General features: G+C 43.5%; 1 protein-coding gene across 1 annotated transcript in view; it reads right to left on the reverse strand.

The window, feature by feature from the left end:
- The window catches only part of KIF5C (kinesin family member 5C), a 141879-nt gene that overhangs the window by 56582 nt on the left and 64262 nt on the right, over positions 1 to 21035 (reverse strand). Inside the window, exons 4-10 of the mRNA XM_047085709.1 lie at positions 16734 to 16838; positions 12300 to 12348; positions 11970 to 12025; positions 11181 to 11268; positions 5652 to 5776; positions 2931 to 3035; positions 2412 to 2560 (exon numbers count right to left, since the gene is read on the reverse strand). Of these exons, the coding sequence (XP_046941665.1) occupies positions 2412 to 2560; positions 2931 to 3035; positions 5652 to 5776; positions 11181 to 11268; positions 11970 to 12025; positions 12300 to 12348; positions 16734 to 16838 (677 nt within the window). The remainder of the gene's footprint in view (positions 1 to 2411; positions 2561 to 2930; positions 3036 to 5651; positions 5777 to 11180; positions 11269 to 11969; positions 12026 to 12299; positions 12349 to 16733; positions 16839 to 21035) is intronic.

The following is a 21035-nucleotide window of genomic DNA, read 5'->3' on the forward strand; positions in this document are numbered from 1 at the left end:
ACTTTATTTTTATTTCCTGGAGTCCCAAATTAGCATCAGTATTTCTTTAGTCTTTCATTCCAGAAACTTAATTCTAACTCTACCTCACTCAGTCTAGCCTCTTCTATCCCCAGCTGTCCCATATATGCCGTTTCATTCAGGGCAGCCCCATCCATTTTTTTGACTTTCCCAGACTGAACACCTTTGAAGTTGGAGGAAAACAAAAACCTACAATCACTGAACACCTATTACATGCCAGCCGCCCTTGTGCTAGGTAAAAACTGAAGCAACTCATTAATCCTCCCAACAATTCTCAGAGGAAGGCGTTATAACATTTCTCCCTACAGACGAAGACAGAGTCTCAGAGAGAAGTAAACAAGAGAGAGGAATGTATCAGCAGCAGAACTTGGCTTCAAAATGGAGTTACTGACCCAGAAGCCTGTGCTCATTGAGGTTCCTGATCAAGCAGCCTGCATATAAGAGGCCGGGGGTCAAGGGGAGTTTGGGTGGCTCAGTCAGTTAACGTCCAGCTTCAGCTCAGGTCATGATCTTGTGGTTTATGAGTTCAAGCCCCAGCTATCAGCTGATAGCTCAGAGCCTGGAGCGTGCTCAGATTCTGCGTCTCCCTCTCTCTCTGGCCCTTCCCCACTTGTGTTCTGTCTCTGTCTCTCTCAAAAATAAATAAACATTAAAAAAAATTTTAAAAAGAGGCTGTGGGTCAAACACTACAGTCCCCATCCTATGTCATCCAGTCATTTAGTGGCTATGTGGACTCAGGCACAGCACCTAACAGCTTTGAGTCTAAGCCTCAAAGTCATCCTCTGTACACAGGTGAGGTCAGGCCCACCTGATAGATCTGCCACACAGATTTGACACTCCTGGCACATGCCGAGCCCTAAAAAAACTGCCAGCGATAATGACGATGCCGACAATTGCCTCATGAAAATCAGAAGAAAGGATAATCGTTTGGACTTATACCAAGACTCTTCCTATAGACGGCTGCAAATGCCCACTCACAACAGCAACCCTGAGACAGATACCTGTGCCCTAGGACAACGTTGGCTTGCAATGATTCAGATTATTTTTTGCTTTGCAAGTGAGAAACTTTTATTAAAGAGATATTTCCTCCATAAAAGCATTTGGTGCTGGTTTGCTCAAACACGTCTTCAGACAAAAATGTTAAAGCTTAAGATGAAGAGACCAGGAGAGACAGGACAGCCAGGATGATCACCATGGTAGTCTGTTTCCCACACACTTATACTGGTTTATAAGTATCCCGTGACCCTTGAGAAAAGTAGGCGCTATCCTACTGCAATCCACTGACCTAAGCATTTGAATAATCAAGGGAGTAATATGAGAAGTAAAGGACCCAAATCCAGTATAAAAGACGATTAGTTCTACAACACTTTGATGTAATTATTATTTATTTAGATATCCCACAGGTGCCATGACTGCGTAATTCTATGTTCTGTTGTAGGATCAGGAAATGACTGGGGTTTAATGCAGTTTAAACAAGTCGTAACAATTTCGTGCAGAATGCCCACCCCCATCTGTCCTTTCTTCAGGCATCTTAATCTATGTCTCAGGCATAACCATACATCACACTCCCGGGAGGAAGCTAGGGGGAGAGCTCTGTGCATCCATTTACAAATAAGGCAGCTAAAGCTCAAAGAGAACTAGTGACTTGTCTGAAGATCGCACAGCTGTTCAGGATGGAAGGGCACAAGAAACCACATGCTAAACTGATGCTGAGGGACCACGGCTGAAGGAGGTGGGCCCTGGGCTGTGGGGAGGGCTGGGCAGGAAGGGCAGGAGGGCACGCCCTAACTCACACACGGGAAGGTTGTCTCGGGATTAGCATGCTGCCCTGCTGCCCAACTGTTAGTTCTCAGAGATCCAGGGATTCTATTTGGACATTTTTGAAGGCGGGAAGATAGCAGCCACCTTCCTACTCCCAGGGTTAGTATGAGGATTTCCTTAGCCCCCTTTTATATTGATGCAACTACTCTACAGTCATCCAAGTTTCTGGTTCTATTAACTCCGCGGTGGATCCCAAATACTGGAGTTAAAGGTAGTTATCAGTCTGGAGCTGTACACACTTAAAATCCTGTGAACCTGTGAGACTGAGTTCCATACAGAACAAAAGCAGCACCCCATTGAATTATGAGCAATCGCATCTATAATAAGTCTGAGCATTTTCTTAAGTATCATATAGCCCTGACTGGCTATATTTCTGCCCAGTATTTTAACACATAGTTATTCTTTGGCCTCAATGAATGACGCCTCAAGTTTACAGGCTTTACCTGCTAGATGCCATTTAGTAATAGGCTGCTCGCCCCCTCACACTACTTCCTCGCTGACACTAGCCCTCACCACTCATTCCCTACACCCAAGACCCAGCTCAGAGCCTGGAAACGAGAGACCACACCCACCTTTGCCCAAACATCAGTGTTGACTTGGTCTCAGCCTCATTGAAGACAGAAGGAGAGCAGCAAATAACGATGGTGGTTCTACAGTTCCCACCCAGAGAGTCCTGAAGAATTCGAGTCATCTTGCTGTCCCGATATGGTACGTGTGTTTTCTATTTAGGAAAAGAAAAAGTATTGGCTATCATAGCCATTGTCCATTCAGAGAAAAAACATAAGCAAGCTGGTGTTGGAGACACCGGGCTTAGGAACATGTGTGAAATAAGAATTTGTTGCCCGGTCTTTGGATTCGGCCAAAGTTTAGAGTGCCCATTCTGAGACCTGGTAATAGGAAATTAGCAGCACCATTCATACATTTTAATGGACTAGATCTCCCAGGAGGCAGGGTGTGTACAGCCAGGATTCCCTCTGTCTTTTTCCAAAGAAAAATAAACGAATCTCTGGGGTATGCGGCAAAGAGAATACACAGACCCAAAAAGCGGCTTCTCATAATTTCATTTCATAGATGGGGACAGGATCACTTACTGTCCCTTCTGCCAAGGCAGAGATCACGTTTCCAAGAGCAGACAAAGATTTATTGATATTTTTAGCTTCGTCGAGAACAGCTCCCTCGGCACCAGTCTTGCTGACCTACCAGAGAGAAGAGAAAGCAGTGAGCTGCACAGGACAGCAAAAGCACAGAGTAGAAAATTCCAATTCGCAGGAGGGCACAGGGCTGGGGGTTGAGGGAGGTGGATGTGAATCCTCCTGGAATGCAAGAAAAAATAAAAGTGAGTAAGAATCACGTTGATCAAACCTTCCCTTGTGCCTGAGGCTAGGGATTTGTTCTCTCTCATCATTTTCCTCTCAATTAGGTTTTAGGAGAATGGCTGACGCGCCTCAAGGGGTGGAGCTGGATGCATCCCAGGGGGACATCCATCCAGGGGAACCAGGCTCCCTGTGCTGTCACAGGGCCAAGGCCCTGCAAGCCTGAGCCACAGTCTCCACGCCAGAGGGAGCCCAGGGCAACTCCTGAAGCAAAAACACCCTGGCCATGAGGAATGGACATATTGGGGAAGTGTAAATTATGAGCTCCAACTTCAGGCAAGGGATAAGAGGTGGCAAGAGTTGTCCAGACTCTGTTCCCTCCCTTGCTTACTCTCATAGCAAGGAAAAAGGGAACAATCATCCAAAAGGAAAGCTACCTGGGGGCATCGAAGTCAAGAAAATGTCTATTACGTTGTGGAATTGTCTTTTCCCCTCTGCAGCCAGAGGGACCACTCGCAGCTCCTCCTCTGCTGTGTTATTACTGACAATCTCATCCTGACAGCATCTGCTCTAGGTAGAGAGCAGTGTACAGATGCTAGGGAAACAGGGAACACAACGTGATCCGTGGCTCTGCTGACTGGACAAACGATGTGGGATGGGCAGCTGCTCTCTGAAGAAAGGAAAGCAGGGAAACGATTTTACACGGCGCAAAGACTGATTTCAATTACGAATAAAGGAGAAACTCCTAATGATAGGAATGAGTGCACGTCTAGGGGGAGGTGTTTTCAAATACAACAGACATTCATCTCTGAGAACTGTGTGTGTAGATACCACTGCTGACACAGAAATAATGCAGTTGATGGGTCACAAGTAATAACAGCCCATTCACACCGTGTTGTTTAAGGTGCTTTCATATGTGAGCACCTTCACTCCATGAAATGCACAAGGCAGGTGCAATTGCCTTCCTGTTACAGACAAGGAAGATTTGCACTCCAGAGATGTCAAATTGCCAGCTCAAGGGAAGAACGCATTTAGGGGAGTTGGGGCTTACAGCCCAGAGTTCATTCTAGTAGATCACACTGACACATTCATGTGGACACTTCTGGGGCAAAGGAAAACCGATGTGAGCAAAAGAAACAATGTGCAGGACCATGACTTTAAAAATGTCCCACCAGTATCCGACACTGCAGGGAACAGGCCTCCACACTGAACTGCCATTAGGCTTTTCCAGCTGCAGTTAGGCCCCGGACACTCACCTCTGTGCTCTGAAGGGAAAGACGGAAGAGCAAAGGGGCCAATGGGCTCTCTCTCCAGACCAGCAAAGCATGGTCTGGTTGCTAACAGTTAGTCTAGAACTGATCGATGCTGCTCTGTATTCCTATTCTGGTGCGTGTCTGTTTAATTAAAGTTACAAGCCCGTACCAGTAAAATTTTGGGCTCCCAACCAGAAAGTTTTCCAGGAACATCCAGATGACGTTCCACTCACAGCTTTACACATGCACACAGGAGAACATTTCATGTAGCCATTACTTACATGGACATTAGTGGCCATAGCTTGGCAGATAGCAGCTCACTGGTGGGGTGCAGCAATTGGGAATCAACTAGGCAGTTCAGGAGACGGACCAAGCTTTAGGGCTGGCCCTGATGGGGACAGTCAGCATGAGATCATCAGTGATGGAGTGCGCATGGTATTGTGCACAGGGACTGGCTCTGTGATGTCACCCAAGGGGAGCAGCGCCCCAGCCAGGGTGTGGCAGCAGGAGCCTCTGGTAATGCTATGGAAGTGAGGCTGGGCGAGGCAGGCGGGAGGCTGGGCAGGGGCAGGTAGGAGGCTCTATGGAGCCTATCTGGTCTAAAGCATGGCCTCAGCCAATGCCTCGGAGAGCATGGGACAGAGGCCAAAAGAAAGCCTTGATAAAACCAGAGGTGCAGGGCTCTGGGCCAAAACCCTGGCTCCAGGAAGTGACTGGAGCCTCAAGGAAGTGAGGCTGCCCAGGTGAGGCCCCATCAGACCACACCTATTGCAGAGAGAAGCAGGGAATGCAGGAAGAGCCCCGGGTTCCAGATCTTCTATCAGCAAACAAACCTACAAAGGCAGGACTGCCACAGTCCAACGGCAAACCAGTTTCCGGCCTATTTGAGTCTGGCACAACATGGGGATCTTCCCTTTCCTCAGAAGGTCATGTCCCTTCCTCATTTGCAAGGCTGCCTTTGTCAGGCTAAGTGCACACTGACGTTTGCCTACCGTCCTCACTGGGGCCTATTCAGCACACACCCGAACTGGCACTCACAGCACTTCCTGTGACGTGAATGGGGGACTTCAGGACCAGAAATGAGAGGGCAGGAAAATGAAGGTTAGACTTCATACCATCTTGGCACAACAGAAACTTTAAAAGCTCTTTGAAACCCGGGGACAGAAAAGATGTAAGAAGTATACCACTGCACACTGAAGCAGATAACAGGGAAAATTATAGATAATACAAATAAGGAACCAATTACCTTTTCGCTCCCGGCCAAATCAACCAGATACAGCTTCCCACTGAGCTTTTTTTCGGTCTCTACATTCTCTTGTTTAATATTGATCAGGAAGATACTGTGACTTCTCGAGCTGTGTTCATTCATATCTGAAAAGGAAAATAGTTTACTGCTCTGCAAAGAACAAGAAGTTTAGGTAGCAAGTTGCTCATCTAAAAAGCACAACAAATCATGCTTAATAGCTCCATTTTTTAAAGTAAGTCCAGCCAGGTCTCTAAAAAAAAAAATTTAAGTTTAGTTATTTATTTTGAGAGAGAGAGGAGGCAGGGAGGGGCAATGAGAGAGAGAGAGAATCCCAAGCAGGCTCTGCGCTGTCCGCACAGAGCCCGACAAAGGGCTTGAACTCACAAATCATGAGATCATGACCTGAGCCAAAATCAAGAGTCAGACACTTAACTGACTGAGCCACCCAGGTGCCCCAGTACAGTCAATTTTTAAACATATCTAAAACCAGTTTCTTTAAAAAAACAAACAAACAAACAACAATGCTTGTTCTAGAAATGAAAGATTTAAAATAACTTCACACAGCTAAGAAATTAAGAATCCTAGTCAGTGATCCAAGATAACAGATTCTCTAGCTTTGTCTGAAGCACCCCCTCCCATGTTCCAACATCTTGCTCCAGCCTGAGCCTTGGAAGCAAAGAGCTCACACCTCCTTCTCCCCTCACCTTAAGTCCCTCACCCTTTATCATTGTGGTTAGTGTTGGAAGTATTCTATCTTTGTCATGTGTGTAAGCCTTGCTTATCAGTACTATCACAAGTTTTCTTAAGGAGGGATTATGATCTTAAGGTTTAAGACTTCTTTTTTTAGTACAGTTCTATAACCCATGCTCAGTGCATAGCATTTCTATATACTAACAATAAACAATCTGAAAAGAAAACAATTCTATTTAAAGTATCAGATTAAATATGCTTCATTAGTGCCAAACACTAGAAATAGAAATGTTTTTGGACCCTGGATAGGAGGAGTCTCCTATCCGATATGTAGAGAACAACAAGAATGTGGACAATGATTGGTTCCAACTAGAGTCCAACAAGGAAGGGACTCGGTGTTTTGGAAAATGCTGGTACACCCATGACCTCCATGAGTCTGACATCCAGTCTGACATTCCTATCACATATGCCACTGCCACTCCAGATATTATAGTCCTTGAATTTGATGGAAAAACAGCAGAGATGTACAGGGGTGGCAAAATATGCCTGATCGATCCCTTTAAGCCTTTGTGGACCAGGAATGTGCTCAAGTTTAGACTAGCTCATCTCAGAGCTCTGGGGCTGGCTCCATGGCTGATGGTGGAAATCCCCAATCTGATTCAGAAAAGTGTGATTCAGCATAAAGAAAAATGCAACCAATAAAGGATCAAGCCACTGAGGCAGGACAGAGAGACCTTTAATAGGCTGTGTTCCTGTTTTTTGTGCATTACTCTTACTCATCCAACTGCTTCCCCTCATCCTCCTTCACCAATAACTGTTACTAAGTAGCTGCATCAGGCAATGTTGAAAAAAATAAGCAACAGTATTGCTACTGAATTTCTAAGGCTACCCAGAGAGGGGAAAGACCAGGGCTTGGGGAAACCAAAAGGTAATATCTCTCTCTTCCCTTCTCCAGGAAGAATAGGAGGTGCCGATAGTCCTTTTGGTTTCTGGAGATAATGCGTGAATAAAAGCTGCTTCCTCTGGCAGCAACAAAACAAAACAAAACTTTCTAGAATATACGGGAAAAAACTAAAGATTCCACAAAAAAATAAGTCAAAACTGATAAATGAATTTGGCAAAGTTGCAAGATACAAAAATAATATGTAAAAATCAGTCACATTTCTATATATTAACAATAAACAATCTGAAAAGAAAATCATTCTATTTAAAGTATCAACAAAAAGAGTAAGATACTTAGGAGTAAACTTAACCAAGGAAGTAAAAGACTGTATACTAAACACTACACAATGAGGGGCAGCTGCATAGCTCAGTCGGTAGAATATGCAACTCTTGGTCATGGGGTTATAAGTTTGAGCCCAGTGCTGGGTGTAGACAGTACTTAAAAAAATAAAACCTTTTTTAAAAATTAAAAACAAAACTACAAAATGTAAGAAGACACAAATAAATGGGTCAGAAGACTTCACATAGTGAAGATGTCAATACTACCAAAACCAGTCTAAAGATTTAATATAATCTGTATCAAGATCCTCGTTGTGTTTTTTACAGAAATAGAAAAGTCCATCCTAAAATTCATATGGAATTTCAAGGAACCCCAAATAGCCAAAACAATCTTGAAAAAGAACAAAACTGGAGTTCTCACACTTACTGATTTCAAACTTACTACAAAGCTACAGTAATCAAACAGTGTGGTACTGGTACAAAGGCAAACCTATAGGCAGATGAAAGACAGCCAAGAAATAAACCTTCACATAAAATGGTCAGAAGAATTTTCAACAAGAGTGTCAAGATCACATGCAAAAAAATGAAGTTGGACTCTTACCTAGTCCATATATTAACATAAAAAGGATCAAAAACCTACATGTAAAAGATAAAATTATAAACCCTTAGAAGAAAACATAAGGGAAATGTTTCATAACACTGAGTTTACCAATGATTTCTTGGCAATAACACCAAAACCTTAAGCAACAACAAGAAAAATAGATAAATTGCACTTTATCAAAATTAAACTTTTATTCATGAAAGGAAGTATCAACAGAATGAAAAGGCAACCCACAGAATACGAGACAAGATTTGCAAATCACATATCTGATAAGGAATTTAGATCAAGAATAAGATAAGAGCTCCTATAAATCAACAACAAGAATAAAACAACCTAATTATAAAATGAGCAAAGGACCTAAACAGACATTTCCTCAAAGACAATGTACAAATGGCCAATAAACACATGAAAAAATGCCAACCATCACTAAACATTAGTGAAATGCAAATCAAACCACAGTGGCCTCACACATCACACCTATTAGCATGGTTACTGAAAACAAAAATAGCAGCGCCTGGATGACTCAGTCGGTTAAGTGTCCAACTCTTGATCTCAGTTCAGGTCATGATCCCAGAGTTGTGGAATCCAGCCCCGCATTGGGCTCCATGCTGATTGTTGATGGTGGAGACTGCTTAAGATTCTCTCTCTCTCTCTCTCTCTCTCTCTCTCTCTCTCTCTCCCTCCTTCCCTCCCTCTGCCCCTCTCCCCATCTCACTCTAAAATAAATACATACATACAAACATAAATACATAACTAACCTTTAAAAGAAACAAAAATAGTAAGAAGTAATGGCAAGGATGTGGAGAAATTAAAACTTGCGCGCTCTTGTTGGTAGGAATGTAAAATGGTGCAGCTGCATGGAAAATAGCATGGCAGTTCCTTAAACACTTCAAAGCACAATTAACATATGATCCAGCAATTCCAGTTCTGGGTATATGCCCAGAAGAACTGAAAGCAGACACTTGAACAGATACTTATACAGCCATGTTCATAGCAGTATTATTCACAACAGCCAGAAGGTGGAAGCAACACAGGGTCTACACGTCTAACTATGGATGAATGAATAAACAAAATGCAGTATACATGTACAACAGAATATTAGCATTTCAAAAAGAAAGGAAATTCTGACATACGCTACTTATTGGATGGACCTTGCAGACGTTATGCTACGTGAAACAAGTCACAGGAGGACCTATGTTACTTCACTTATGTGAGGCAGCTAGAGCGGTCGAATCCATTGAGACACAAAGTAGTGTAGTGGTTACCAGGAGTTGGGAAGAGGAAGTGTGGGGAGTTATTGTTCGATGGGCATGGGGTTTAACTTTGGGATGATTAAATTCTGGATATGGATAGTGGTGATAGTTGTACAACATTGTGAATGGACGTAAGGCTACTGAATTGTACCCATAAAAACGGTTAAAATGGTAAGTTTAATGTTATGCGTATCTTACCAAAATCATTTAAAAACCAGCTTACAGAATGATAAGAAAACTAGTAATGTTCTAGACCAACAGTTCTGAACCAAGGGGCCAAGATGGATTGTCAAGTATGTCCTGAATAACTCATGACTAACAACAGCTGAAGAAATCAAGTAAATAATTTATCTATAAAGAGAGATACTATTATGATGAGAATATCAGGCTTACATCCTTTCAAGTATATGTGTAAGCAGAAGAGAAATAAGTAGAATTTAACCTACACTGTATACATGTCTAGGCTTACCTATGAAATCTGCCACATATGTAATTATCGTCTGATAGTAGGTCGGGTAAAGAACAGGTTGAGAATTACAGTTCTGGGTGACAGAATCATAGAGCCTTGGATGGAAGAGACTTAAAGAGGCTTGACCAGTCAACCAACCAATGCCTTAATCTCTTGTATACGTCACAGGGAACTCCTTGCCCCTCTAGGCAGCAGGCTTTACTTGGGGCTGCTATCAGGATCAGAGAGTTCTTGTGGTTGGTCAAAACCTGCCCTGGGTGGTCCACATTTGGATCATACAAAGCACACTGGGTTTCTTAATGACAGCAACTTGAACATGTTGAGAAATATTACATCGCCCATATGTCCTCCTCAGAGTTTTTTCGTTCTTCCAAGCTAGGAATCCCTACTTCTCTCAGCTCCTCTTCATCTGAACTCACTCTGGTTTGTCCACATCCCTCCGAATAAGACAGACAGCCACCATCTTTTCATGGAGCCTCTGCTGCTCTAACAACTTATGACCACTTCCCCAAGGTGCGTGCAAACACCGAGGAAGGCAATGCAAGAAAAACAAGCTGACCTGAACACGCCTGTGATTAACACAGCCTAGAAGTTTTCAACGTTTATTTATTTTTGGGACAGAGAGAGACAGAGCATGAACGGGGGAGGGGCAGAGAGAGAGGGAGACACAGAATCAGAAACAGGCTCCAGGCTCTGAGCCATCAGCCCAGAGCCCGACACGGGGCTCGAACTCACGGACCGCGAGATCGTGACCTGGCTGATGTCGGACGCTCAACCGACTGCGCCACCCAGGCGCCCCCAGCCTAGAAGTTTTCAATAACGCTCCCAGCTCTTTCTGAGCTCCTCCTGGCTTTCCTTTTCCCTTTTTACACAGGGCAGAAATCTAGTGTGGTTTCTTTCCACACATATGACTGGCCATATAAAATTTGCTCATTTGTAATTTTTTTTAACCTGAACAACAACATGTTTGAAATACATTTAGAAGCTGACTTGTAATCCCCTTGTCTCGGTGGGTTGCTTGTTTTCCCCAGGGTCCAGACAAAGGGTGCTGCCAGGGCCCAGAGAACCTCACCCGCTATTTCCCAGAGTTCCCTGCACAGCAGAAGGCACTGCTTCCCACGATGTGCCTAGATGCACTCAGACTGCACACACCTGTGTGTCTGCATCCAAGCCATTGCTTTACAACTGCCTTCCCCTGAATTACTTCCTTTGGACCTCATAACCCAGCCATCCTGGCGGGTGGGCAGATACTTGTACCCTGACTCACAGGAGAGGGAACAGGACACCAAGCTTACTTGTTACAGCCACGTGTCGGTTTGCTTTGCCTTCATCTATCACATCCATGACTTCCTCAGGGCTTGACACAAAGCGCTCGGTGCACCCCTGCAAAAGAGTCGGTTCAGGTTCACCGTTAAAGGACCAGAAAACACCGGTATTTTAAGACAGCTAAACATTTTCCCATTTTTCTCCTAGAGGTGCAGATTAAGAGAAAGGCTCCAGTGTTGATCCCACCATTTTTTCTCCTGCTTCTGGCTTGAATTCTACATGAAAAAGAAGTCTGGGCAAACCTTGGGAAACCCAGAAGTAAACCATAAAAGAAATGCCAGATTTTCCTAGATTTTTAAATACCTGTTCTTACTCAACAGCATGAGTTTCTGTTTCTGAGAAACAGAATAAAGAAAACCAGTGACAGAAAAAGAAATGGATGAAATTTTGCTTTGCCTTCCATTCTAGTCCCCAACTTTAATTAGACACATTCTAGACATAATGCTCTGCTGGGCTTCCCCTAACTACAAAGTATAAGCAATTATCCTCCATATAAAAGCCTCTTCACATGTGAATAATAAATATTTGTTCACTTCTCCAATTCTTACCTTATGTGATTAGACATCTGTGGTATATTTACAGAGATACAACTGGAGAAATTAAATGTCTATTTTTTTTTACCAGATGAATATTAAATGTAAGGAACATGATGAAATACCTCCATACACTTTATAGGTAACGTTGTGAGCATATTACATAATAATTATGATGACAGTGACCGGAGACAAGTCAATTGCATCATCAAGTTTTCCTCATACCTTTACATACGGGACTCTGTTTTTGTCTTCATGAACAGCCAAGTTCGTCTTGGATACTACAGAGATAATAATGATGGCATGCAGAGGAGAGAAGAAAAGTTAAAGACTCAGTATTGGAGGATAAAGAGAAATTGTTACCGAAGACAGGCAAATCTCATGTCTTTGCCATACGCAAGTTTAAGCCTTGGCTGAGAACAAGCAGATAGTGTATAGACAATAAAAGATCTCTGTATTTTCATTAGTTCCTTAAGCAGAAGTGCTGTGAATCCTTTCAGCCTCCCTGGACCTTAGTTACAGAGCAAATAGAGGACAAGCATTCAGGTTACTCACCATCCAGTAAGTCCCTGATTTTGTCCAAGTAGATCTCAAAATAGGAAACCTAGTTAAAAACAAATGGAGTTTGAAACAGAAATGCCACACTGTATTTAAAAACTATCACTATTAAAACTCATAGAAGGTCTTTGGCATGTACGGCTAAGAAGAGCAAGAAGAGGGGCCACAAAGTGAAGAGTTGGCCGACTCTCCGGGCTCTCCAGCCTCCTGTCGCGTCAGCCTGCTCTGCGGGCCGCTGCCCAGTGTGGCCACTCTCCGTGCTTGATGGCCTCTGTGGTCTTGACTCGGGTGCTCCTTACATTGTGTGCTGGGCAACCACTCACAGAACGACTCTCCTTTTCACCCTATGTGAGCACCAAGCAAACTTCTAGGTAGGACAACAGTTGCAACAGAAACGTCCTTCACGAGCAACTGTCAAAAATCAGTAGGCCTCTCCTCATGTGTGACACTGACACCCTCACCAGACTGGGATGAAACACTCACATGAAGAAGTAGGGCCTGGAATAAGGGCACTTTGCTTGGAACTACAAGAGCTCAAAGGCAACAGGGAGAGAGCTGCTGATGGTGGCCAGCTTTGGGGAGTCCAGGAAGGGTCCGAACAAAATGTGATTTAATGAAAGACAGACTAGACTGCGAGAGGGAAAGGAAGCCTTCCCATCAATTGTTCTCAAACGCCAGCCCAGAACCACCTGCATCAGCATCATCCATAGCCTTTGTTTAAATTGCAGAGTCATGAACCCTATTGTAGTCCTCCTGAATCAGAATCTCCAGGAACAGGTCCTAGGAATCTGCTTCTAATCCCTGGTTAGTTCTTATGTCAGCTGGCATCTGAGAACAGCTTTAACTAGATATGCGACCTTGGGGGTTTAATTCACATGTAACCGAGACGAGAGGCCTCAGTTTTCCCATCTGTCAAATGAAGCCATTTGGACTCGATGATGTCAAAAATTCTGTCTAGGATTCTGCACTTTTTGTCTACACCTGCCTTCTGCCTCTCAGATCAACTTTTCTTTCTCTCATGTTTATGGGTTTTCTTGAAACCTAAACAAAGGAATGGATAAACAAGTTGTTAAGGAAGAAAAAAGGTGCCAAAATAGTTGTAAAGTTGGAGTGTAACTCTACAGGTGAAACCTCACCCCTGCATCCTAGCTCTGAACCAGTTCTACCTCTGGTTGTGGGAAGTGAAGCTTCCCCAACTCAAGGCTAGTCCTCACCAACTCAGCCCCACTTATTACCTTGTCTGTGTCTCAGCCTGGAGCCTAGTGACTTCCCAGTTTCTCTGAGAGCTGGGCTTGAAACTCTGGAACCTGTACCTGGCCATCCTCTCCACGTTGCCTGTCTCCCTAACAACCTGAGCCTGCCTGATCATCTGTCAAACTCCCCAGTCACCAAGCCTCGCACATCACAGACACACCTAGCTGACCTTGGAAAGAATCACTGCTCCTGAAACTTCTTCCTGTGGCTGGAATCCTAGGGTCTGTTTGGCCTCTAATCTCACACATCTCTCATTCAGCCTCCCTGTGGCCAACTCAACCCTGGTTCCAACCCATTCTACTGCATTTCAAGACTACCTGGCTTTCATTAAGACTTCTGCATCTTTGAGGGGCACCTGGGTGGCTCAGTCAGTTAAGTGTCTGACTTTGGCTCATGGTCTCGTGGTCTGTGAGTTCAAACTCCACATCGGGCTTTCTGCTGACAGCTCAGAGCCTGGAGCCTGCTTCAAATTCCGTGTCACCCTCTCTCTGCCCCTCCCTTGCTTGCACTCTGTCTCTGTCTCTCTCTCTCTCTCAAAAATAAATAAACATTAAAGAAGATTTAAAAAAAAAGACTTCTGTATCTTTGAGATGTACATATGTATCCTTATTTCCATAGATTACAGAGAAATTACACTAAAAAGCAGTCATAAATTACATGTCAACAAATACGGCAATTAAAATCCTGTTCACATTTAATATCTTCTTTTACCACAGAAGATACTGGTGCTTGAGTGGGGGGAGGGGGAGTGATTTTGTTATTTTTGTCATTGCAAATGCTTTATGAGACCAGGTGGAAGAAAAAGAAATATGCAATTGTTTTGCATTAAGAAATTGCATGTTCAGAAATAATGTTTAAAACCTCTATGGGGCTCACTTTAAGGAACAGATTTTCAATAGTGTTTTAATCAAGCCTCTTTTTCTTGATTAAGCCTGTCACTGCTCAGTTCAAATATGGAACAATCGCTAGCCTTCCCACTTATAATTATGATGTATGAAATAAGTGAGCATAACTACAAATGCAGAACAGAAAGCCAGACTGTAAAATTCAGCCCTGGAGACTTGGGTGTTGTTTCTTCTCTCCTGCTTCATGCTGGGGCTGTTTTTATCTTAATAAGATTCACACTATTTTGAGGGCAGTAATTGGTTTAACATCTTACTCTGGGATTATCCCATAAGAACCCTACAGTAGTTTAAGGTATTTAAATGCAAACAGCCTTAAAGATGTACTAAGCTCCTAAATCTTGATCCCATCAAAGCAACAGGCTTCTGTAAACTTAGATATAAAGAACCCTGGCAAAGAGGAGAAACCAGCATTAGCCAATAAAGGGAGGAAAAAGATTTATAAAGTAAAAAGACTTGCCAGATCTAATTTATAATGGGGCAAACAGTTGTTGCCTTGTTTTTATATAATTTAGGAAAGGCACATAGCCGAAATAAGTAAGATGGAAGTTTAACATAATGGAAAGGTGTTGCACTTGGGATTGGTTAGATCAAGAGTCTAATAACCTGATCTGTAACTGCTGCCAATACCTGATATGTAACTATGGCCAGCCAGTGCTGTCTTTAAACTTCAGTTTCTTCATCTCTAAAATGATGGGCCTAGGGGTGCCTGGGTGGCTCCGTCGGTTAAGCGTCCGACTTCAGCTCAGGTCACGATCTCGCAGTCCATGAGTTCAAGCCCTGCGTCAGGCTCTGTGCTGACAGCTCAGAGCCCGGAGCCTGTTTCAGATTCTGTGTCTCCCTCTCTCTCTGACCCTCCTCCGTTCATGCTCTGTCTCTCTCTGTCTCAAAAATAAATAAACGTTAAAAAAATTTTTTTTAAAATAATGGGCCTAGTACACTAACCCAGCCTTAAAGAATGGTCAGCCTCTTGGCTCATGTCCTCAGCACCAAGTCTTCTTAGAACTGCCTGTGTCTCTTCCTCACCCCCTGTCCACACCGTCCCCAGTCGCCATGGCAGGAACTCAGCCAGCCATGTGTATCCTGGACAACACTAATCAGAGCTGGGGGCAAGCCCTGCTGTAGGCTAGGCCAAAGAGCCCACTCCCTGGGGAATTAGGAATCGGGAATAAGGGATGTGGAACAGGAGCTACCATGGTCCTTCTCCCCTTACCCATGCACCCCCTGAACAAAGATAAAGCAAGCAGACAGAAATGCAGGGACTGTAACAGGGACAGAGTTTCTTTCGGGGGTGATGAAAATGTTCTGGAATTAGTGATCATAATTGTGTAATTTTTGAAATATAGTAAAAACCATTAAATTGTACACTTAAAAAATGAATTTTATGGTGCATGAAATGTATCTCAAGCTTTTTAATTAAAAAAAAATATTTTAAAGGAAAAGCAGGGTCTGGATTCTTACTTTTCTACAACCCCCAAGCCACATGCCTTCACATTTTGTACCTTATAACAGTTTTCTCTAGTTGCTTAAACAAGTGGCTTTCAATCTCTTGCAAACAAAGGAGCTCCAATGAATATACCCCTAATGCTCAATGTTACGAATTAACAGCTATAGTTAAGAGATTAAAAATTTCTTTCAATTCAAATTTAAGTCAGAGCAGAGGTTCTGGTTTAAAAACAAAAAACAAAAAACAAAAAAACAGGAAGGATAATACCCTTCCCTACTACTTGTCAAAGTGTGCTTCCCAAAACACTATTCTATCATACCCCAAAAGGAGAAAAATATGTCCACCATCAAATACGCAGGAAAATGTAATATACTACATGTCCCCTTTGTAGAATTATACTGCATAATAGCATGTTTAACTTGTGATGAATTTAACATTTTTCAACAAAACATTTTTCCAGCTTATTTGGCCACATAAACCTTTTCCCTGGTAACCCACCTATTAATATGAGGGACCTGGAACATACTTTGGGAAATGCTGTCCTCACCCAATCATAGACACATTCTAGTCACATCTCTAGAAATCTACAGGGTAAGTATAGAATTCAAACAACTATCAAGATGATTCCATCCTAAAGAAGGCTTTTACTTTATCTCAATTATTTCCTCAGTATTAACCTGAAGCATTAAATAACTATGGCTTTGCCTATGATGGCACGTCATCTAAAATCATAAAAATCATCTTTTATGTACACAGAAAAAGAAGAAAGCTAAGAAACATGATTTGGGGCTCAGTTTCTTCTCCTTGGACTTAATCAAGGGCACTTACCTTGATATGAAACTCCAGGTTTTCATCCATGGAATAGATGTGGTCAAAGATGTCGTGCGCAATCCTTGGGATGATCCCCATGAGTTGAGGGTCATGTAGCTTCCCCTAGTGAGTGAAAAAACACAAGCACAGGGAGCTAAAGAGTGCTGGGAAACCTGTCTGAGAGAAGGGACCATAGGTGGATGCACGAACAGAACACCGTGGAAGAGGGAACACCCATACACGTATGTCTGCTCATTTGGAGGGTCCACCTGACAGGCAAACAGACCGTTAAGTTCAAGGAAATAGATCAGCATGTTGCTCTTTTTTTTTTTTTTTTTAATTTTTTTTTCAACGTTTTTTATTTATTTTTGGGACAGAGAGAGACAGAGCATGAACGGGGGAGGGGCAGAGAGAGAGGGAGACACAGAATCGGAAACAGGCTCCAGGCTCTGAGCCATCAGACCAGAGCCTGACGCGGGGCTCGAACTCACGTACCGCGAGATCGTGACCTGGCTGAAGTCGGACGCTTAACCGACTGCGCCACCCAGGCGCCCCGTATGTTGCTCTTTTTACCAGCAGTGGAGGGTTTGTTCTGTCAAGCCCCAGAAATAGTCACTCCTGCTGCCGCTCATGGCAGCAAATGGGTGTATGTGGGTAAGGGTATGGGTAGAAGGGAGGAGGGTGGGAGGAGGACTGAGATTATAGGGTGACTATCACATCCCAAAGGTGGTTTTTGTTTTGAAATTTTTACAAACTGATCAGAAGGTACAAGTCCAAGTTAATCTGCGTTAATAAAACCACCTTGAGAGCTGATAGTTTCTTTTATGTCATCATTGCTCAAAAATTTCTCACCTTATTCTAGAAAAACCTTCAGTATCGCTTCACAAACCAATCAAGAAAAGCCATTTCATCGATTTCGTAAAAATCCATAATTCCCAGCCTGAATTGTTCAAGTAATTTTTGGTTCTTTCCTTTCCTTTTCTTTTCTTCTCTTTTTTTTGGGGGGGGGGGGGGGCTGTTTCTAATACTTAAATCCACTTGTAATATATTCTCTTATTCTTTTACCCCCCTTTTTTCTCTGAGAGAGGTCTAGCCCTCTCTTCCCATGCAGCCAGCGCCCCTAGGAACCCTCTTCCAACCCTAAGGCGGGGGTGGGGGGGTTGAGGGATATTTTATCTAAGGGGTAATGGGTTAGATGAGTTCTTCTGTGATTTGAATTATTTTACTAAATCCATGTTTAAGATCCAGATTTGCCGCCTCTGAAAACTTTCAAAAAAGATATGCCGTAGTATTTGAAAGCAATTCCTAAAGAAGAGTTCTAGAAGTATTTACAGTGGCAGCCCTAGCAAGGGCTCCCAGAGAGCCTTCCTTACTCCCATGCTCCAAGTTCTATTCTGTTCCATGTTAAACCACCCATCAGTGCACAAACACATAGTCTGCAGGTCTAAAGTAATCGTTGGCAACAGTATTCCCAGAGTTTTTTAGACCTTCAGAAAGTTATAAAACTCTGGGGAAAAAAAAAAAAAACTGGAACTATAAGAAAATCACAAAACCCGTCTTACTCTTCAGTCTCCCAGGGACACCAACAGCCTTCAGCAACATGATGACTCATATCCTTGTTCCAAATCTCCCTGCCACCTGGAAGACCTGCTTTGTTTTCCTCAATCAGATCTTCTTTATCCTTCAGGGATTCACCACATAGCTCCTCTTTGACAGGTTGACTTTCAAGCCAATATTTGAGTTACCAAAAGCAAGAAGTCACATGGACCCTGGCACTAACTCCAGGCCACAAAGCGCTTTACATTGTGAATCCTCCTTTGCACACCTGATCCCTAACCTTACACTCTCTTGAAAGCAAGAGAAAAGCTGACTTTAGATATATCTGTCCTCTGGCAAAGCTCTCTTACCCGGGAAAATGGGTTCTCTCCTGGAATGCCTTCATCTGCTAAGAATCCTATATCATTTGATATCTTTATATTGCTTTTTGTTTGACTGTACAGTCCCTAAAGGCAAGGTGGCCAGCGCATATGTATTTCTTCCCACTTCTTATGATACTTAGTACGGTGTCTACTGCATAGAATTATTGTAGAATATAAATTAAACAGTATACATAAAGTGTTTAGGGACAATAAATGTTAGCATTATATTATTCAGCTCATATTAGGTTCTCATTAAGCAGTCGTTGGGGTTTATTTGACCTGAAGAGTCTGAAAATATATTTCTATCCCGGACCATTAACATATATCTTAGGAAAATAGCCCCGAATGACTGAGACACAGAGTTTCTCAAATGTTGGTAATCTTACTTCTCACAGGCCATCATAAACATCAAACACTGGGCCCTGCATGCTCAGGACTATGAAAATTGCTGGCAGAAATGACCCGGACAGTGAAAGGGGTGCCTGCGTGGCTCAGTAGGTTAAGTGTCTGACTCTTGATTTTGGCTCAGTTTATGATCTCATGGTTCACGGGTTCAAGCCCCATGTGGGGCTCAGCTCTGACAGTGTGAAGCCTGCTTGGGATTCTCTCTCCCTTGCTCTCTGCCCCTTCCCCACTCACACTCCCTAGATAAATAAACAAAAACAAACAAATAATTAAGAAATGACACAAGACAGTGAAAACACAGATCTCTCTCCAATCAAATGTCATAATGCCATTGGGTCAATCCACCTCAGAGAGTCTGAGGAGTGTCCCCCCCAGGCTTCCCCAGAACCCTTCAATAATCCATCATAATCTTTTAGCTTCTCCTCAGTGGTTCACAGACAAAGAAGAACGAGTGATAATTCACAAATCATTTATAAATGACTCCAATCTGTTTCTCTAGATACTTTCCCTTTCAAAAGGTTTATCTTCCAATTGATTTCTGGCTCACACAAATATTGACATCCCTTTGTTTGCCTTTGTCAGGGTAAGAACCAAGGCAGAACCAGGGATGAGTCTGCGACACTCCCTGCTGCTTCCCTGAAGCCCACACCCAAAAACCACATGAGAGGGAAGGACATATTAATTTGGAGAAGGCATGATAATACCTCCATTCGCATGGTCACGGAAGTGACACTCAAATATAGCAAAGGTTTAGGGGCTGGGATGCTTGATCTAGCTCATAAGCCCAGGAGTGGTGACAGCTGAGGCTTTATGTTCAGTACACTGAGCCTGCCAAGACAGTGTGTGTGTGTGTGTGTGTGTGTGTGTGTGTGTGTGTGTGTGAGAGAGAGAGAGAGAGAGAGAGAGAGAGAGATGTAGTGTGTGGGTGTGAGTGGTGTTGAGAGGGTGTTGATGTGTGTGGTGTATGTATATAAGATGGAGGGGTGCTCAATAAAAGTCTTCACTCTTTCTTCAAATAAAATACACAAACACACACACAGTAGTCACCTCAGGTGATAAAAGGTGGTAAAAAGCAGAGAGCTATAGAAATTCAGAGAACAGAGAGTCCTTTCCAGCTGTGGTGATATGAGATGGCTTCCCTGAGGGACACCAAATCTTGAGAGATGGAGATCAGGATGGGCAAGAAGCAGGAAGATGAGATGAGAGGAATGCAACAGAGGCATAGGAACTGAGAAACAATAACCCATTAAGAGAGCCATGACAAGTTCAGTTGGCTGGAGGATCAGGGATGGACTTGAGTAGCAAAGGAATGTCCCGCTTCACCATCTTTCTTCTCCCAGAAAACACAAAGCACATTTGTATACTTGTATCCTACATAATCCTCTTCCAAAACTTCTCCCACTTCTGAATGTGGCCTTCTCGGAACATGTGTGAAAGAAGAAACCAGACCCAGGCCACTGGCCGCAGAACAAGACTCCCTTTGTTCTAGCCCCAGTTGCCTTCTCAACCTCCCAAGCAGGATGGTTTCCTGAAACACTTAAGATGGGAAAGCAGGCAGCCCGTCAGCTCACACGAGCACCAATGCACTCGGACAGGCTCATTAAAAATCACTCGGCTGGCTCAGCTCAGCAGTGGGGTGGCCTGCACCATTCCACGGGCTCCCGGTGCCCTTGTGGGCAGAAGGAAAAACAGCGTGTCTCCATCTGTCTAAATCGGTGCTGAAGAGGGACACAAAGCAAGGCACGGGGCCCAGAGAAGCCCTCCTGGGCAACACACACTGAACGAAGGTCCAGCCCTCCCTTCCCCTGGATAGCCAGCACCGCCAGCAGCCCTCCCTCACCCCAGCCCTAGAAGCACCGGCTGCACCTGCCCTGGGCCCAGTGCACCACGGTGCCCTACCAAGCCTGGCATCAGCACTGTCAAGTGTTTCCTATTTTTACTGAAAATCCGCCTTAAATGCTCCATCTTCAGAAGCTAATCTTTCCAATTTTATGTA

This window comes from Lynx rufus, unplaced genomic scaffold, assembly GCF_022079265.1.
Source record: "Lynx rufus isolate CCGP_SWC_20201006 ecotype Redwood Valley unplaced genomic scaffold, mLynRuf1.p SCAF_2, whole genome shotgun sequence".
Taxonomy (NCBI): Eukaryota; Metazoa; Chordata; class Mammalia; order Carnivora; family Felidae; genus Lynx; species Lynx rufus.